Raw genomic sequence first — 14,998 nt, 5'->3', positions numbered from 1 at the left:
GGACCGTCCGTGTGAAAGGTGCTGTGGATCTACGTCTCATACCTATGTTACAATCGTCTAAATACCTCATCAAAAACGAAAAACGATAGCTCAGGCCCTCGCTCGGAAGCAGCTCAACTTTCAAATACTTTCACTCAGCCTAGCGGCTTGGCATTGGGTTCCTGCCACTTCTCATCCACTCGATTCGGCAACGGGCAGTATATTGCTCTGCGCCATGCGCTGAAATTTCTCGCCCATAACCACCAGGAACTCAAGCCATTTCAGCCACCATGGCTGATCCTCCCACCGAGCCCGGAGCATACGACGACCGCAAGAATGATGTAGCGACTGCCGCCAGGACTAACGTTGGCATTCGCGCTGTGATCAAAGACAGCAACGGCATGCTTGACCCCACTCCGCGAGGTGCTTGTATCCCGGTGTAAGGTTCACGCTCTACTCATTTGCAGACTTAGTTGCTGATACGGGGTAGCTTTGAGCGAAACCAGCAGCAGTCACCCTTTCTGAGGCTTCCTGGCGAAATTCGCAACAAAATCTACGGCTACGTCTTTGAAACGGTACCCGAGTGTTTCATATACTTGATGGGCACATTGCGTATACCTGAATGGAACAGCGGGTGTTTTCATCTCAGTACAGTGTGTCGAACTATGTACAAAGAGACTCGATTCCTTTGCTTCACCAACGCTACGGTTTACCTATCGTCAGCATCCTTCGGATGCGGAGTGGCACTGCGAGATATATTTCCAGTGCAGCGAGAAGCCTTCTCAACGCTGGTCATCTCCCACGCCAATCTTCACGGATTTATGGCACGGGGCTTTCTTCGGGCTTCCCAGAATTATCTACCCGGTTTGGAGCGCGTCTTCTTGCATGATTTTTGGGGACATCACGCTCCATGTATGGCGGGACATCAATTTTCGGCGATGCAGCAGGAGGTTGGAGAGGAAGAGGCAAAGCCGTTTCGTGAGATCGTCAAGGAGGGAGTCCAAGTCGAATGCGGATATTGGGACCGAGATGCCATGTGAACGTCGTCAGACAAGAGGGCGGATGCGACAAGGGAATATCCAACGCACCTGTCGGGACTAGGAGAACCAGGCATGCATGTATCAGGCAGATTCGGCTACCCGCCAAAATGAGACACACGAATGAAACAAAAGCATTTAGTCTCTATTGCTTCTCGTACTCATACAGAGAGATGCTACGATAGCAATTTTTTCTCAGTTAGAGTGCAGCCACCTCTCACTCGCCTTCACCTTCTCCCCAGCCTGACAGCCGTTCACTTGAGTTTTTGCCGCTTTCCTTCACCCTAGCAATAACGATTTATAAAATGTACACCGCGCACCGAAACCTCCCACTCACAACAATCACCAACACCATCAGAATCAGCCAAGCCAGTCGTCATGGCTGCCTCCCTCTACGACCGCGGACCTCGCGACGACGACAAGGCCCATAAACCTACGGGTGCGACCGCGACCACCGTAGCTAAAGATGCCAACGGACTACTTAATCCAGACCCCGCGGCAAGTGCATGGACATGTGAGTGCTACGATCTCACTTGCCATGCGCACGATTGCTAATGCAGTGTAGCTTCCGTCGGAATCAGCAGACGCCTTTCCTGAGATTCCCTGGAGAGATTCGCAATAAGATCTATCGCTATGCGTTCGATAAAGCGATAGAATTCTACATCGATCACCGGGGTAGATCGAGCATCAAGACAGCCGTGCAGAACCGCCTTTCCCTTCTCACAGTGTGTCGGATCATTTGCGCGGAATCCCGCATGTTTCCGTTTGTTGGACCCATTTCAACCCAGTTATCGATTCCGCAATGCCCGGAGATGATGAGATCGGGAACTTTCTTGAGGACTGTGGAGAAGAACTGCCCGTTCTGAAGCACATCTTCTTGGACATGTTCTGGATATAGGTACCTGGATGACATCAAAGGTGGCGGGTCGAAGAAGCAGGCAAGTTAGCCCGCCAAAACAGGAGTACGAACATCCAAGACGAAGTGGGGATTTGGGACCACTAAGCCTGTGCGTCGTTACAAATACGATGATGGCGATGAAGAAAGAACTCGACACACCTCTTCCGTAGGAGAAGGCGATCGGGATTGGAGATCAATCCCATTGGATAGCATTGGACAGGTGCAGTTACATTAAAGGTTAATATGGCTCAGAATGATTGGCTCACGAATGAAAAGAAGTGCATTTGGTATCTATTACTTCTCGCAATCATGCAAACAGCAGAAATGATACCCTAATGTGACCCATCAGCCGGCCGTCTCCTGGCCGCTCATATTGTGCTCCATAACGCCATGGTCTTCACTTGTAGAACCGTCATAATTCATGCAGCTTTTCGAACTTCTTCTTCCCAACCAGCTCAAGCATGACCGTTGCCATTGCTTGTAAGCGCATTCGTAATCTTGGGACCAACGACGGCCTTCTCCAGCGCCTGCAGCACATCAGCCACGAGATCGGCCTCGTCCTCGATACCGCAGCTGACGCGAACAAGATCGTCGAACACGCCCGCAGCCTCGCGTTGTTCGCGTGGGATGCCACCGTGAGTCATCGCGCTTGGCACCTCAACGAGAGACTCAATGCCACCCAGGGACTCAGCAAGCGTGTAGATCTTGGTGGCCTGGCAGAATCGCTCAGCAGCCTCGTGGCCGCCACGGATGCGGAAAGAAAGCATACCGCCGCCCATCGCATCCCTATGCTGCTTCTGGGTTACAGCGTACTGCGGGTGTGAGGGAAGACCAGGGTAATTGACCGCAACGACGTGTGGTGAGTTTTTGAGCGCAGTTGCCACGCCGGTCGCGTTCTTGGTGGCTTCGCGGGCGCGGAGATGCAGGGTCTTGAGACCACGGTGGGCGAGCCAGCAGTCAAAGGCTGAGGGGACGGCACCGAGAGCGTTTTGAAGGAAGGAAAGGCGATCGTAGATGTCCTGCGAGTTGAACGCCGCGGCGCCCATCACCACATCCGAGTGGCCATTGATGTACTTGGTCACAGAGTGGACGACAATGTCAGCGCCGTGGTCGAGCGGGTTTTGCACGTATGGCGAGAGGAAGGTATTGTCGACAACGACCAGGATGCCGTGCTGATGCGCGATTGTGGCAACCTTCCTAATGTCCACAAGCGTCAGGGTAGGATTGGAGGGCGATTCGATCCAGATCAACTTCGTCTCGGGGGTGATGAGCTCAGCGATGTCAATTTCGATGCTAGGGCTGAATGTGACCTTCACATCGTGGGTGAGTGCGACTTTGGTGAAGTAGCGGTGCGTGCCACCGTAGACATCTGACACAGAGATAACGTGAGAGCCTGCGGCGAGGGATTGCAGAATGTTCGCTGTGGTCGCGGAGCCGGAGGAAAAGGCGAGGGCAAAGCGAGCATGCTCCAGAGCGGCAATCGCACGTTCAAAGTTGTCTCTGTTCGGGTTCGAGGATCTTGAATACTCGTACTGTCCAACTGGCTTTCCTAGGCTGGTCTGCGCAAAGGTGGTGGAGAGTGAGATCTGCTCAGATTAGCGAAATGTCGTGATTGTCTAACTTTGGACACCAGATCTGAATTCGTATGTTGCGCGAAGCGAGCCGGAAACTTCACATGAAAGTTCCTATCGCCCGGACGAACACAGCAAGTCCGATCTTGCTGCCCAAGGAATACGCACCGGTTCAATGACTGCGCCTGTCACAGGGTCATGCGGACTGCCAGCATGCACGGCCAAAGTTCCAAACCTATGCACTGGCGAAGGTGCCCGCGGCGGAGTCTCGATCGGGTGTTCGGCAAGCGTCATGATTGCGATGATCTTCTTCTAGAGGCACGGATACTTTGGTATTCCTCGAGAAGAGCGCAACGAGACGTGAATTTCGCAATATAACTGAGCGCAAGCACTAGCTTATCGATAGATGGCCGTCGCGCTAATTCCCTAGGTACCGTTGGGCTTTGTTTGGTGATGGCGCGATTTTGCTGCAATTGCGTGCTCGTTCACAGTGTCAGACTGGGAGAGGGTAAAAGCGCGGAGTATGACTTCATGGCGCTGGAATTCACCGCCTCTTATATAAGAGTCTGCATGGGCGTCCGGCATCTGTGCGGCCTGAATGTGTAATGAGGTGCTGAGAAATCGCATAGAGAGAGGATGCGCTGCATGGTTTAGACGTCTTGTTGCGACCATTTGAGTTTAGCTCGGATGGTGCAATCGAATTCTCCGAACGCCTTGCGGCGGCCCAAAGCGGTTTGCTGATCTAACGACTTGTTGCGCCGAGGCACAAGCGGCCTTCTAGAAGCATCGTCTCTCGATTTTTCTTGTATCATAGAAGCGTGATTACGGTGCATCTCATGCCACGCTCGTCCTCGCGAGTTCCGCGCAGGGACAGTCAGTGAGCAATGTACCATTCAATGACTCTACCGCAGCTACGATAGAACTATATGGGGCTAAAATATTTTCTCTTCATAGTGTATCTCAACACACCGACTACGCCGACTACACCGACGAGCTTGCAGCTTCACGGCCCGGACTTGCATGGGTTCTCTGAGAGACCACAGTGCTTTGCAAACCCGAAGAGTTCGTGCCTTCCTGAACGAGCCTTCATCCCGGTCCCTGCTTCTTCGCCGTATCTTCACTGCGACTCTTGACTCTGGTCCAGCCGTTCATTTTGCGCTCCTCGACTGCTGCGGTTTCCGTGATATTTGGAGCATTGTCTATGTAGCTCTTTCCGTCACCCTCATGATGACGTTTTCCAACCATGATCGGATCGTCTTTGATCGCATTCTCCATGTCTGCCCATTCTTTCGGATCCAAATTGTCCCAGTCCTTAGTCTGCTCCTCAGCGTACAGATAACTCTTCAGTTGATCCTTCAGCTTCCACGGTGTAACGTTCCAATCACCCAGGCGCTGTACATTCTCGCCATCGAGAGCGAATGAATGAGACGTTGAGTAAGAGATTTCGCCGAGTCCTACAGGGTTCTTCTTCGTTGCATAGGAGTTGGACCTCGACTGAGGAATATCTTTATCGAGTGGGTTTTCTGGGCGCTGAGGATTCCAAGTGACTCGCAATTTTAGCAGGCGGTGGAGGTTCTTGCCCACATCACAAACATCCTCCCATTTCACAATTTCATCTTTCATGCCCTGCGATCGACATAGCCACGCGACATTGTATCCAAGATGTGCGACAGCTTCTATGAAAGTTGTGTAAGCGGCCTTGTCTTCTTGTCGCAAATGAGGGAGAGATCGATCCAGAAAGAGTACCATGGCTCTAGGCATGGGTACACCATCCAATGTACGAGAAGCTTCCGGGCTGTTATTAGATGAATGTGATGGGGTCAAGCCTGGAAATGGGGCTTTCTTCCCTTCCCACGATTCCTCAGGACTGATGATTGTGGGATGTGGGTAGTCTTTGTGTGGGAGCGTGATCTCAGAGGGGAGACGGAGACCCAGATAGGCCGTGGCCCGAATTAAAAGTTGTGTAATGGCAAGTAGAGAGGCGGATAGTTCATCCGGCGGAGCGTCTGGGCAAAGTCAGTAGGAAAACTCGATATGAATTGAGGCATATGATTCGAACATACCATTGAGCTCTCGCAAGTCCCAAACTCTGACGTGTCTACCAGACTTCGATAACGTCCGATGCCGGTCTATGTCAGGACCTATATACCAGGTCTCCCTGATCTCTCCTCCCTTTGTCCTACGCTTCAACGATTTCAGTCCCGCGATATCGGCCGCAGAGTTGACGAGATACGATCGCATCTCCATCGTAGAGGCGTGAACCTTATCCGACTCGTACTCCAAGCGCTTGATGCTCTGCTGTACTTTATCGCGTTCATTGACTCGGCGAGCGTTCACGTCGTGGGTGGCAGACGATATGTCAGATCTGCGTGTGGAAATTTGTCGGCGCTTGTCCACAAGCTGCTTCTGCGCATCCTCGATCTGCTGCCGTAGTAGTTCAGCCTGCTTCTTGATCAAGGCAGTACGCTCTTCGATCTCTGCTGTCTCCGCTCGGGTGCGTTGGATCGCGATATTGTTCGTGCATTCTTGCCGATCGACCAGCAAGTCGCCTTTTGAATCCTGGAGTGAAACATGCCTAAGATTGGCCGCTCGTTAGCAACATCCACCAACTGCGGAACTTCGAGTCGCACTGAATAGACAGGCTTAGGCTTAGGCTAAGGGATCCACTTACTGGCTCTCTTGGTCTTCTAAGACCTCGACAACGGCTTTGATATGCTTTGCATACGTCTCGCCAACAATCAGCTTGTCCGCAAGTTTGTAGCGGGGTTCCTCCAAGAAGGCGCGAGCGCAAGTGACACAGTGGAGCGCGCCCTCTCTGCCACAGATGTCACACTCCATGTCGTGATTTATGTTATGTTCCCACCTCTTGATCTCTCGGGTTCTCGTGGGTCTAGCAAGCAGTTGAGGATCATGTTGAGCGGGTACGCGCCGTGGGAGGTGCTATAGGCAAACAGGCTGCCTCGAGAGTGCGCTAATCTGGACAGTCTTCGTCGAGGCCTGTGCGGGCAGCGAACATGAGGCTCGGAAGGAGTCAAATCCAAGGTGATGAAAGATGGAGTCGGGAAGGCTCCGGTGGACGATAACATGTCAGGCACCCGCGAGGCGTGACGCAACTGGGCGCACCTGCCCGCGGGATGTTGCGCTAAGCGCATGCAGCATAGTGCTACACGTGAACCATCGCTCCTCCCATACCTACGACTCGGACAGATGGTTCACTCCAGCATCGCGCCAGAAGCTAAATACCGCGTCTGAGTTGTCGAATCGCTCAGAGTATTGACGTATCACTCATGAGCTAATGGCCAATGCCATCGTCAGAGTCTGATTCCTCATACCCATCAATTGGCAGGCTACAGCAAGGAGAACAATCTCTCCGGTCTTCGCCTCCAACATTGCCTTGGTCCGACTTGGCAGCTATGGCGGACATGAAGGAGGACCAGACTCACAACGCCGAGCATGCAGACAACGCGCCAAACGTAGAAGACGCGCGTGCCCCCAACATCCCCAAGGACCCAACTGAAGACGCGCGCCCGCCCTCGGCCCAACAGGCTCAGCAAGTCCCAGAAGCGGAAGATCTAGAGCCTGGCGAGGATGAGGAGTATGACAGCGAGGACGATGCGGATCCTGCCGACGAGATGGCACATTTCAACTGGGAAGGGCTTCATGAGCGCTACCACGATACCATCAACACCGCGTCCGCGCAGGAGCAAGAGTTGCTACGGGAGTTCTCTGAGCTCGTGAATGTAATGTTAACATATGTTCTGATATGCACACAACGAACTAACGAGTGGTGCAGTACTTCAATATTTGGGCCAATGCTGGTGCCAATCAAGAGTCTGATCGCACCTTCCACCGGTATGCATGTCTCATTTTGCCTTCAAATCAACTCGACTAAACTAGTCTAGACTGCGTACTCGCATGACCTACGTGCAGAACTCTGAGCAGAAATTGGAGAACACGAGGCAGCACTGTGAGCTCTTTGTATGGCCGGTTGTCTGCACAGGCTGACTTCAGTAGACATTGGTGTTGTACAAGCGTTCGAGAGTGCGCTTAATCTTCTTCGAAACTCTGGCTTTGGCGGCTGATGCTCATGCCAACCCAGGAGCCATCTTCCTCGATCATCAATCAACACCGGAGTTGACGACCACCGTTCCACACGGGCGATCAATGTTGGTATCTCCGCATTCGGCGCGCCTACGCGTCATGAGAGATGTTTCCCCATCAGGGTGTGGAAGGCATGTTATGCGATGCAATATTATGTAGGGGACATATTTAGTCCCACTGTCCGGTATCGGAAGGAGTCGTGCGGCAGCCCCATAGAGATACCCAAGTATACTCATAGTAATTGTGAAAGATGAAGGAGAAGGCCAAATCCAATCAAAAAGGTGCCATGAATAAATATATCAGCGATCCACACGAAGGTAAATGCTTCGAAAATCATTGCTTTCACATCAATCCATTTGATTACTCTACCATCACCAAGTCTATCCCATATGCCGGCGAGCCGTCCACACAAGGCTCCAGCCAGAGAAGCCAAAAACCATCTATCCACTCACAAAAAAGAAAACCTATTCACAAATCTCAGAGCCCACCACATTTTATGCCGATGCAAGGTGAAGATAGCGATGTTAATCTTGGGGCGAACGGAAATGCACGCTGAGATGCAGGACGTAATGCAGGAGTCTACAAGAGCGGGTTGGAGCGGTACTCGGGGACGACGCCGTTGGTCTGCGACTTCTCGGCCTGGTTCTCCACCTCGAGCTCGTTGGTGATGCTGTCGTCTTGGTCGGCGAGCCACTTCTCGGCCTCAAGGGCGGCAATGCAGCCGGAGCCTGGTATGCGTTAGCTGTTGTCACAATTGTACATTTCAAATGACCACTGACCTGCACTCGTGATAGCTTGCCTGTATCGCTTGTCCTGGACGTCACCAGCGGCGAATACGCCCTCTATGCTGGTGGTGCAGCGTCCAGGGTCCGTGATAAGGTAGCCATCCTCATCCATCTCAAGCTGGTCTTTGAAGAGCGCGGTCGCAGGATCGTGTCCAACCGCGTAGAACAGTCCCTTGGCTTCGATGGTCTGCTCCTCCTTGGTGACGTTGTTCTTGATGACGAGCTGGGTCATGAGACCATTCTTCTTCTCCTCCCCTTTGATCTCGACCGCGCTGGTGTTGTACCTGATGTCGATCTTGGGGTGCGTTGTCAGTCGTCGCGCGTTTGTCCTGCTCGCCCGAAGCTTGTCTCTTCGCACCAGGACGGTAACCTTCTTCGCCTTCTTGGTGAGGTATAGCGCCTCTTCTACGGCTGAGTCGCCGCCGCCGATAACAACAAGGGGTTGCTCGCGGAACATGGGGAGGGACCCGTCGCAGACCGCGCAGGCTGATACGCCGTTGCCCCAGAACTTATCCTCGCCGGGGAGGTCTAGTCGGCGGGCCTTTGCGCCAGTTGCGATGATCAGAGCGTCGGCGGTATGCTCCTCCTCTTCGATGGTCTCGTCATCGCCCATGGGGTGTAGCCAATACTTGAAGGGTTTCGCCTTGAGGTCGACCTTCGCGACGGTCTGGGAGATGATTTCGGTGCCGCAGGCTTCGGACTGCTCGCGCATTTGGTCCTAAGGCACGTCAGCGGGGTAAGCCCACGAAATCACATGGCAAAGAAATGTACCATGAGCTTGCCACCCTGGATCATCTTGAAGCCAGGGAAGTTCTCGACTTCATCGGTGGTGGTCAATTGGCCGCCCGCTGCGATTCCGAGCGCAAGGAAGCCCTCGTACATGACGGCTGGTGCATGTTAGCAGAGTGTTCCCAGAAGAAAGGTGCCAAACATACGCTTCAGATCGGCTCGCGCAGCATAGATAGCCGCGGTGTGGCCTGCAGGGCCAGAGCTATATGCAAGTCAGCATGGCGCCTGTACAATATCATCATACTCTGGGCGTGGTGGGGCACGCGATAGCTGGACAGCGGAAGACAGGGACGCGTCGCACTTACCCAATGACTGCAAATTGCGTTAGCCGAGCTCCAATATTGCATACAAAGGCACAACTTACTGACTACTCGTGAATGCATCCTCCGCACGTCGGCCTGAAGTATTGAGGTCTGCTTTGACGCAGAAGATAACCCCGCGGCGGGCGATACGCGCTGGTTTGACGCGGCGGCGGCGATGGGCACGGAGAAGAGCGACAGGAAACGGGTCGAGGTTGCGCGACGGAAACCTGAGGCGAACACTTTGGCGGTTGTAGTGTTCCTTGTGCGGGTGTGCGGTATGAGAGTCTCTGTCGCTAGCTGTGGGCTTTGGGCAGCGTTGGCGGCGGCGCAAAGACTTAAAAGAGGGAGGCGGGCGCAGAAGGGCCTGGAATCGATATTTCAGCAGTGCACAGTACTGTCGGCGAAGTTCTGGTCGAGATTCGGACGTGTGTCTTCGGGAGGCAGGCCGTCTAGTGGGGGGCGCAACAACTGGGCCTTAATACCGTTTGATTAATATGGCGTCTGCCGGCGGAATGGGATGACGGGAGAGGTTTGGAAGCTCCTTGGACGCAGCTACAGGTGCTTATTGGGGTACAGCAGACAGCAGTGATGGCGATGACTGAAGAAGAAAATGTGCTAAGCTAGAGCGCGACCGGAGCTGGGCAGGGAAGGGTCGCACGCGATTGCGATTTGCGAGCAAGCCAAGGGTTCATCAGATTTCTAAGAGCGTGCAGCCGAGACTCACCACCCGGCCCACAGCAAACCCACCACCCGCCGCATCGCCTGCCTTGCCGCGGATAGCGTTTGCAGTCTGTACTCGCCTCTTGCAGCTGTTTTGAAACCTACAGACATCATGTGTCACGCTGTGAACGCCCCAGCGACTGTTCAGACATTCCTATGAGCCTTACAAAGAGCATGCGCATATCCTGCGTCATGCCTCGGCAACCGGTCTTCGCCGCATTGCCTAATCCTCCGCGCCTGGACGCTTTCTCAGGTTCTCCACACCGTACAGCAGGTCTCGAAGTGCCTTTGCTTTGTTGTCGGCTTTGCCTCGATCAGTTTCACTCGCAGTACCTGACTCGCGCGCTCCGTTCGGCATAGACCGGCTGAACCTCTCGAGCGCCTTAGTCAAGGTCTCATCGTCCTCCCATTCTCCCGAGTTGTGGTTGGAAAGGCATTGTAAACGCGAAGCGCCCTACGGCGTGTTAGCCATGCTCGAGTCGCGCTTTTGATGATTGCTTACAGATTCCTGGCGGAGTTCATGCTTAGAGCCCGGTTGGTGCACGTGGTCGATGGAGACTGCTGCTATGGAATGACCTGCACCCACCGCAATGAATGCCAGATCGAGCACATTCCCGTTCAACGGCAACACCCTTCCTGTCCTCGATGAGCTACCCAGCTTGAAGCTCACCAGTGCTGGAACGCCTTCGCAAGCTACTAGGATCTCATCGACCTGTATCATGTCAGTGCTAGAAATGAAGTTTCAAACAAAGAGCCTTACCTCCTGTGCACTATTAGGAACCGCCCATATTCCAGAAACAGCGACCTTGAACTCTGCAGCTCCAGTGTGATGTGGATGTCCTTTGTAGTGTTCGAATAAGGGCTCTTGAAGAGGAATCTTCTCGATAAGGCGGAAGGACAGCCAGTCCCAAATGTACATATATGGATCTCCGCCTCCAGATACAAGACGTCCTGACTTTGAGAAGCATAGGCGGCTGACGAACTCCTCGTGGCCTTGACAGAATCCTTCAATGATATGCGTCTGCGGTATCCCACGGGATACTCGGATATGCTCGTCACGGTCGGCAGTCAGTATGTAGCTTCGAGAGCCAATTTTGGCACAGACAACGTCTGTGAGCATTGATACGTGGCCTATGATGAGATGGTGCTTGAATCTCGGCGTATCCTTCACCTGCTTCGCCCCTTTCTGAGCTTGCTTCAGCTGTTCTTCCAGGGCTTTGCGATTCCTTCCAGAGTGAACCGTGAGGACACTGGCAGAGGGTTCGAATTTCTTCTGGTCATCTTTGGGTTCCGGTGTAGCGGCCTGCTCGTCTTCTGGGGATGGTAGTAGTGGTAAGGAATACACGTCCCCGAATTTGTCTGCGCACAATATTGTGGTGTCGTCCATAGCCAAAGTAATGGAGGAAGGACGCTTGCCCATGCATCTTGAGAAGTCAGTCGCCAGGTGCTGGATGGCGTCTCCAAAGCACGTACCTCTGACTTTGCTGCACCAACTGACATTGATCGCCTACTTTAAAGACGCGGATGCACTTGTCCTCGGCAGACACTGCAACAAGATGTTTACCGTCTTTGGTGACTTTCAGATGCGATAAGTTAGGCTTGGGTTCTGCCACGGGTGTGAGTTTAGCCCGTTTTGCAGGAGGGCCTTCCTGTGCAGCCTCACGGTCGGGTTCCTAACCCTGTCAGCTGCTTTCTGGGTGTGCCCATAACAGCAGGCCAAGATTTGCGCGCATTGCATCAAAACACATCTTACACACCTTCACTTCCGGGGCAGCAATTTCTGGCGTCCAAGTCGATGCGACCCCACTAGAGGACTGCACCACAAGGTCAGAGCCTGTCGCTCCGAAAAGCAGCCACTCATGACCATCAGCCGCACGCCGTGTGCACGCCGCAAGGCACTGGTAGGGTGAAATCATTTTCGTTGACGCTCTCCAGTCACCACCAGTGCTCCAAGAAGATCTCGGATACTGAGCTAGGCGGTATGCAGCAGTAGCGCGCTCGCGTAGCCGCACAGACCCAGTCCCACGGCGATTTTCGTTTTCTCGGTCGCGACTTCCTTTCGACCTCATCAATCCACGAAACCGCAATAAGTCCTTAAAGATCCTATTGTGTCAAACCGATCATAATGGGGGGCAAGAAAGAAAACAAGGTCGCCTACTTCGGCAAGCTCGAGAACCTCCTCAAGGAGTACAAGAGCATCTTCATCGTCACCGTTGACAATGTCTCTTCCCAGCAGATGCACGAGATCCGCCAGTCGCTCCGTGGCGATGGTGTCGTTCTCATGGGCAAGAACACCATGGTCCGCCGCGCCCTGAAGGGCCTTGTCGGCGACTTCCCCGAGTACGAGCGTCTCATGCCGCACGTCAAGGGTCCGTATCCTGCGCACACTCTGGTTGCGCGCTCCTGGACTGACATGTTGCAGGCAACGTTGGCTTCGTCTTCACCAACTCCGACCTCAAGGAGATCCGTGAGAAGATTCTCTCCAACCGTGTCGCCGCCCCCGCTCGTGCCGGTGCCCTCGCTCCCCTCGATGTCTACGTTCCCGCCGGAAACACTGGTATGGAGCCCGGTAAGACCTCTTTCTTCCAGGCCCTCGGTGTTCCCACCAAGATTGCCCGTGGTACCATCGAAATTACCACCGATCTCAAGCTCATTGAGGCTGGCAACAAGGTCGGTGCCTCCGAGGCTACCCTCCTGAACTTGTTGAACATCTCCCCCTTCACCTACGGTATGGGTATCTCGCAGATCTACGACAACGGCCAGACCTTCGACAGCTCCGTCTTGGACATTGAGGAGTCCCAGCTGCTCAAGGCTTTCTCTTCTGCCATCACCACCATTGCCTCCATCTCTCTGGCTGTCAACTACCCCACCCTGCCCTCCGTCATGCACTCCGTCGTCAACTCCTACAAGAAGGTCCTCTCTGTTGCCATTGAGACCGAGTACGAGTGGGAGGAGATCAAGGAGCTCAAGGACCGCATTGCCAACCCCGAGGCCTACGCTTCCGCCGCCCCTGCCGCTGGCGCCGCTTCCGGTGGCGACGCTGCCGCCCCGGCTGCTGAGGAGAAGAAGGAGGAGGAAGAGGAGGAGGACTCTGACGCCGACATGGGCTTCGGTCTGTTCGACTAAGTAACCCTTTTGACGATGGCGCCGCTTCTTAGATACCAATGTGACCACTACATGTGGCATACGGCTTTATGAGCTAGGACAGTCAACGAGAACATGAAAACCCAAACTCGAAGCTACAGCTTAGCATTGTGGTGCTTATAATAACAGGCATGCTGCATGCAACTGCGTCTCAAAGGTAAGCACATTTTTCTTTACCCCAATTTCCGCGATGATTATAAATTTTTAACCCTGAGATCTTCCGATGAGGATCAAAACGCAACAACACTCTAATTTTTTCATGAGCCCCTTAAGATACTCTATGCTTTCAGAAAATTAAGACTGTACAAAGCTAACAGTTTCCTCAGATCCCTGCGTGTCTCCTTTACCTGGTCGTGCTACAGTGCCTTCTAAATCCCGAGTTCCCTTAGTGCCCCAATCCCAGGTGTGTATTGTCCTCACACATCTCACATGATCCTACATACCCTTACGCGCCCAATCTGCCTCCCTTCCCAATATCCACCCGGACCCACAGTATCTTCACTGAAGGCTTCCCACCCAAGCTCCTGCACACACTCTCACTCTGTACATTTCCCACATATACATCAGCATGCGCCCAAGCATTCTGCTCGTCATCCACTGCAAGTCCAGGCGCATGCTCCTTGAAGATTTTCACAGCCACTGCCTTTGCAATGCCCTTGCCTCTCCACTTGGGCTCCGTGTGCAATGTTGTCAGCGACCCATCCAACCCTAGAAACGTCCATGCGACAGGCTTGTCTGTTGCTATTTCAAACACACCCACGCTCTTCAAACTGAGCAGCGTACGCGCCGTCCGAGGTATAGATGTCCGTGCCTGCACAATTGCAATATCTTGCTCGCGCATCTCACCCCAGCGCAATTCTTCGGGCAGGTCCCTTGTGTGAGGCAAATCGGACACTTTGAACCAAAATTTGTTCAGATACGCCTCATGGCCAGGAAATTCTTTACATAATATACCGGCTTCCGCCAAGAGTTGCACAACTTCCTGATGACATGCGCCCAACGTGACGATCGTCGGTATCAGCAGATGTCGCATGTATAGTCCAGGCCCTGGTGGATACGCTGCGTCTGGTCCTGTTTGCGGGTGCTCTTTCTCATGCTGTCGCGCAAGCTCAATCGCAGGCTCGTTCCAAGGATGAATGGGCGGAATCGGTAAACTACCCATATAGTCTATCAATGACAGCACTGCTTTCTTACACTCCGTGCAAAACCCTTGCTTCTCTTTGTCTGGTGACGCATAATGGCCAGGCATCTCTCCCGTCGTAAAAATCCAGAGCTCGGTCTCTGGGCGCATGGAGCGGTCGAGGTATGCAGTGGCCCAGCATCGTGAAATCGAATCGGTAGTCGATATTGGGAACGTGGCCAAGATATGTGCGTCTGCAGTGCGATTGGGGTGTTTGGTGCGATAGAAGATAGACATACTATGAGGGAGCGTGCTTTTTAGGGCAGCTTGGAGGGGTGGTGACGAAGCGGGGTGTTCGTAGACCTGCATTCTTGCTTGATGGTGTGCGCAAGGCGGAACAGTGAAGATAATTGTATAATCTGGACAAACTTAGACGGCGTGATGCATGAGTCACGTTACGAAGCTCTTTCCTGATCGAGACTGACAACATGAGATGACTAATAAATCGCTCTCGGTATACATCTATTTCGGAGTTCATATCGGAGCCATGTT

General features: G+C 53.3%; 8 protein-coding genes across 8 annotated transcripts; 3 read left to right on the top strand and 5 right to left on the bottom strand.

The window, feature by feature from the left end:
• Positions 1 to 269: 269 nt before the first annotated feature.
• CC84DRAFT_1174433 (uncharacterized protein) lies at positions 270 to 1,019 on the top strand (the record flags this gene model as incomplete). Its single annotated transcript, XM_018180095.1, has 2 exons — positions 270 to 418; positions 470 to 1,019. 2 exons carry the CDS (start codon positions 270 to 272, stop codon positions 1,017 to 1,019), a joined length of 699 nt encoding a protein of 232 aa, XP_018039427.1.
• A 1,106-nt stretch (positions 1,020 to 2,125) lies between these two features.
• On the bottom strand, positions 2,126 to 3,957 carry CC84DRAFT_601458 (cystathionine gamma-lyase). The gene is made up of 2 exons (XM_018186845.1): positions 3,654 to 3,957; positions 2,126 to 3,500 (listed from the first exon to the last, which is right to left on the bottom strand). The coding sequence occupies exons 1-2, from the start codon at positions 3,777 to 3,779 to the stop codon at positions 2,370 to 2,372; spliced, it is 1,257 nt and encodes a 418-aa protein (XP_018039426.1). The 5' UTR covers positions 3,780 to 3,957; the 3' UTR covers positions 2,126 to 2,369.
• Positions 3,958 to 4,474: 517 nt separating this feature from the next.
• Positions 4,475 to 6,555, bottom strand: CC84DRAFT_601456 (uncharacterized protein). Its single transcript, XM_018186844.1, has 3 exons — positions 6,157 to 6,555; positions 5,549 to 6,060; positions 4,475 to 5,491 (listed from the first exon to the last, which is right to left on the bottom strand). Exons 1-3 carry the CDS (start codon positions 6,321 to 6,323, stop codon positions 4,572 to 4,574), a joined length of 1,599 nt encoding a protein of 532 aa, XP_018039425.1. The 5' UTR covers positions 6,324 to 6,555; the 3' UTR covers positions 4,475 to 4,571.
• A 343-nt stretch (positions 6,556 to 6,898) lies between these two features.
• Positions 6,899 to 7,567, top strand: CC84DRAFT_1215502 (uncharacterized protein; the record flags this gene model as incomplete). Its single annotated transcript, XM_018182724.1, has 4 exons — positions 6,899 to 7,225; positions 7,279 to 7,337; positions 7,388 to 7,452; positions 7,500 to 7,567. 4 exons carry the CDS (start codon positions 6,899 to 6,901, stop codon positions 7,565 to 7,567), a joined length of 519 nt encoding a protein of 172 aa, XP_018039424.1.
• A 304-nt stretch (positions 7,568 to 7,871) lies between these two features.
• CC84DRAFT_1162845 (FAD/NAD(P)-binding domain-containing protein) lies at positions 7,872 to 9,257 on the bottom strand. Its single transcript, XM_018178111.1, has 3 exons — positions 9,143 to 9,257; positions 8,366 to 9,089; positions 7,872 to 8,314 (listed from the first exon to the last, which is right to left on the bottom strand). Exons 1-3 carry the CDS (start codon positions 9,251 to 9,253, stop codon positions 8,166 to 8,168), a joined length of 984 nt encoding a protein of 327 aa, XP_018039423.1. The 5' UTR covers positions 9,254 to 9,257; the 3' UTR covers positions 7,872 to 8,165.
• A 1,006-nt stretch (positions 9,258 to 10,263) lies between these two features.
• Positions 10,264 to 12,098, bottom strand: CC84DRAFT_1142246 (tRNA methyltransferase-like protein; the record flags this gene model as incomplete). Its single annotated transcript, XM_018176357.1, has 5 exons — positions 10,264 to 10,636; positions 10,685 to 10,885; positions 10,943 to 11,606; positions 11,656 to 11,855; positions 11,946 to 12,098. The coding sequence occupies 5 exons, from the start codon at positions 12,096 to 12,098 to the stop codon at positions 10,406 to 10,408; spliced, it is 1,449 nt and encodes a 482-aa protein (XP_018039422.1). The 3' UTR covers positions 10,264 to 10,405.
• Positions 12,099 to 12,244: 146 nt separating this feature from the next.
• Positions 12,245 to 13,506, top strand: CC84DRAFT_1142243 (60S acidic ribosomal protein P0). Its single transcript, XM_018176356.1, has 2 exons — positions 12,245 to 12,551; positions 12,605 to 13,506. The coding sequence occupies exons 1-2, from the start codon at positions 12,308 to 12,310 to the stop codon at positions 13,306 to 13,308; spliced, it is 948 nt and encodes a 315-aa protein (XP_018039421.1). The 5' UTR covers positions 12,245 to 12,307; the 3' UTR covers positions 13,309 to 13,506.
• A 151-nt stretch (positions 13,507 to 13,657) lies between these two features.
• On the bottom strand, positions 13,658 to 14,815 carry CC84DRAFT_1142240 (uncharacterized protein; the record flags this gene model as incomplete). Its single annotated transcript, XM_018176355.1, has 1 exon — positions 13,658 to 14,815. The coding sequence occupies one exon, from the start codon at positions 14,813 to 14,815 to the stop codon at positions 13,772 to 13,774; it is 1,044 nt and encodes a 347-aa protein (XP_018039420.1). The 3' UTR covers positions 13,658 to 13,771.
• Positions 14,816 to 14,998: the final 183 nt, after the last annotated feature.

Source organism: Paraphaeosphaeria sporulosa (assembly GCF_001642045.1).
Source record: "Paraphaeosphaeria sporulosa strain AP3s5-JAC2a unplaced genomic scaffold CC84scaffold_3, whole genome shotgun sequence".
Lineage (NCBI taxonomy): Eukaryota > Fungi > Ascomycota > Dothideomycetes > Pleosporales > Didymosphaeriaceae > Paraphaeosphaeria > Paraphaeosphaeria sporulosa.
This window is presented reverse-complemented; position numbering and strand designations above follow the sequence as displayed.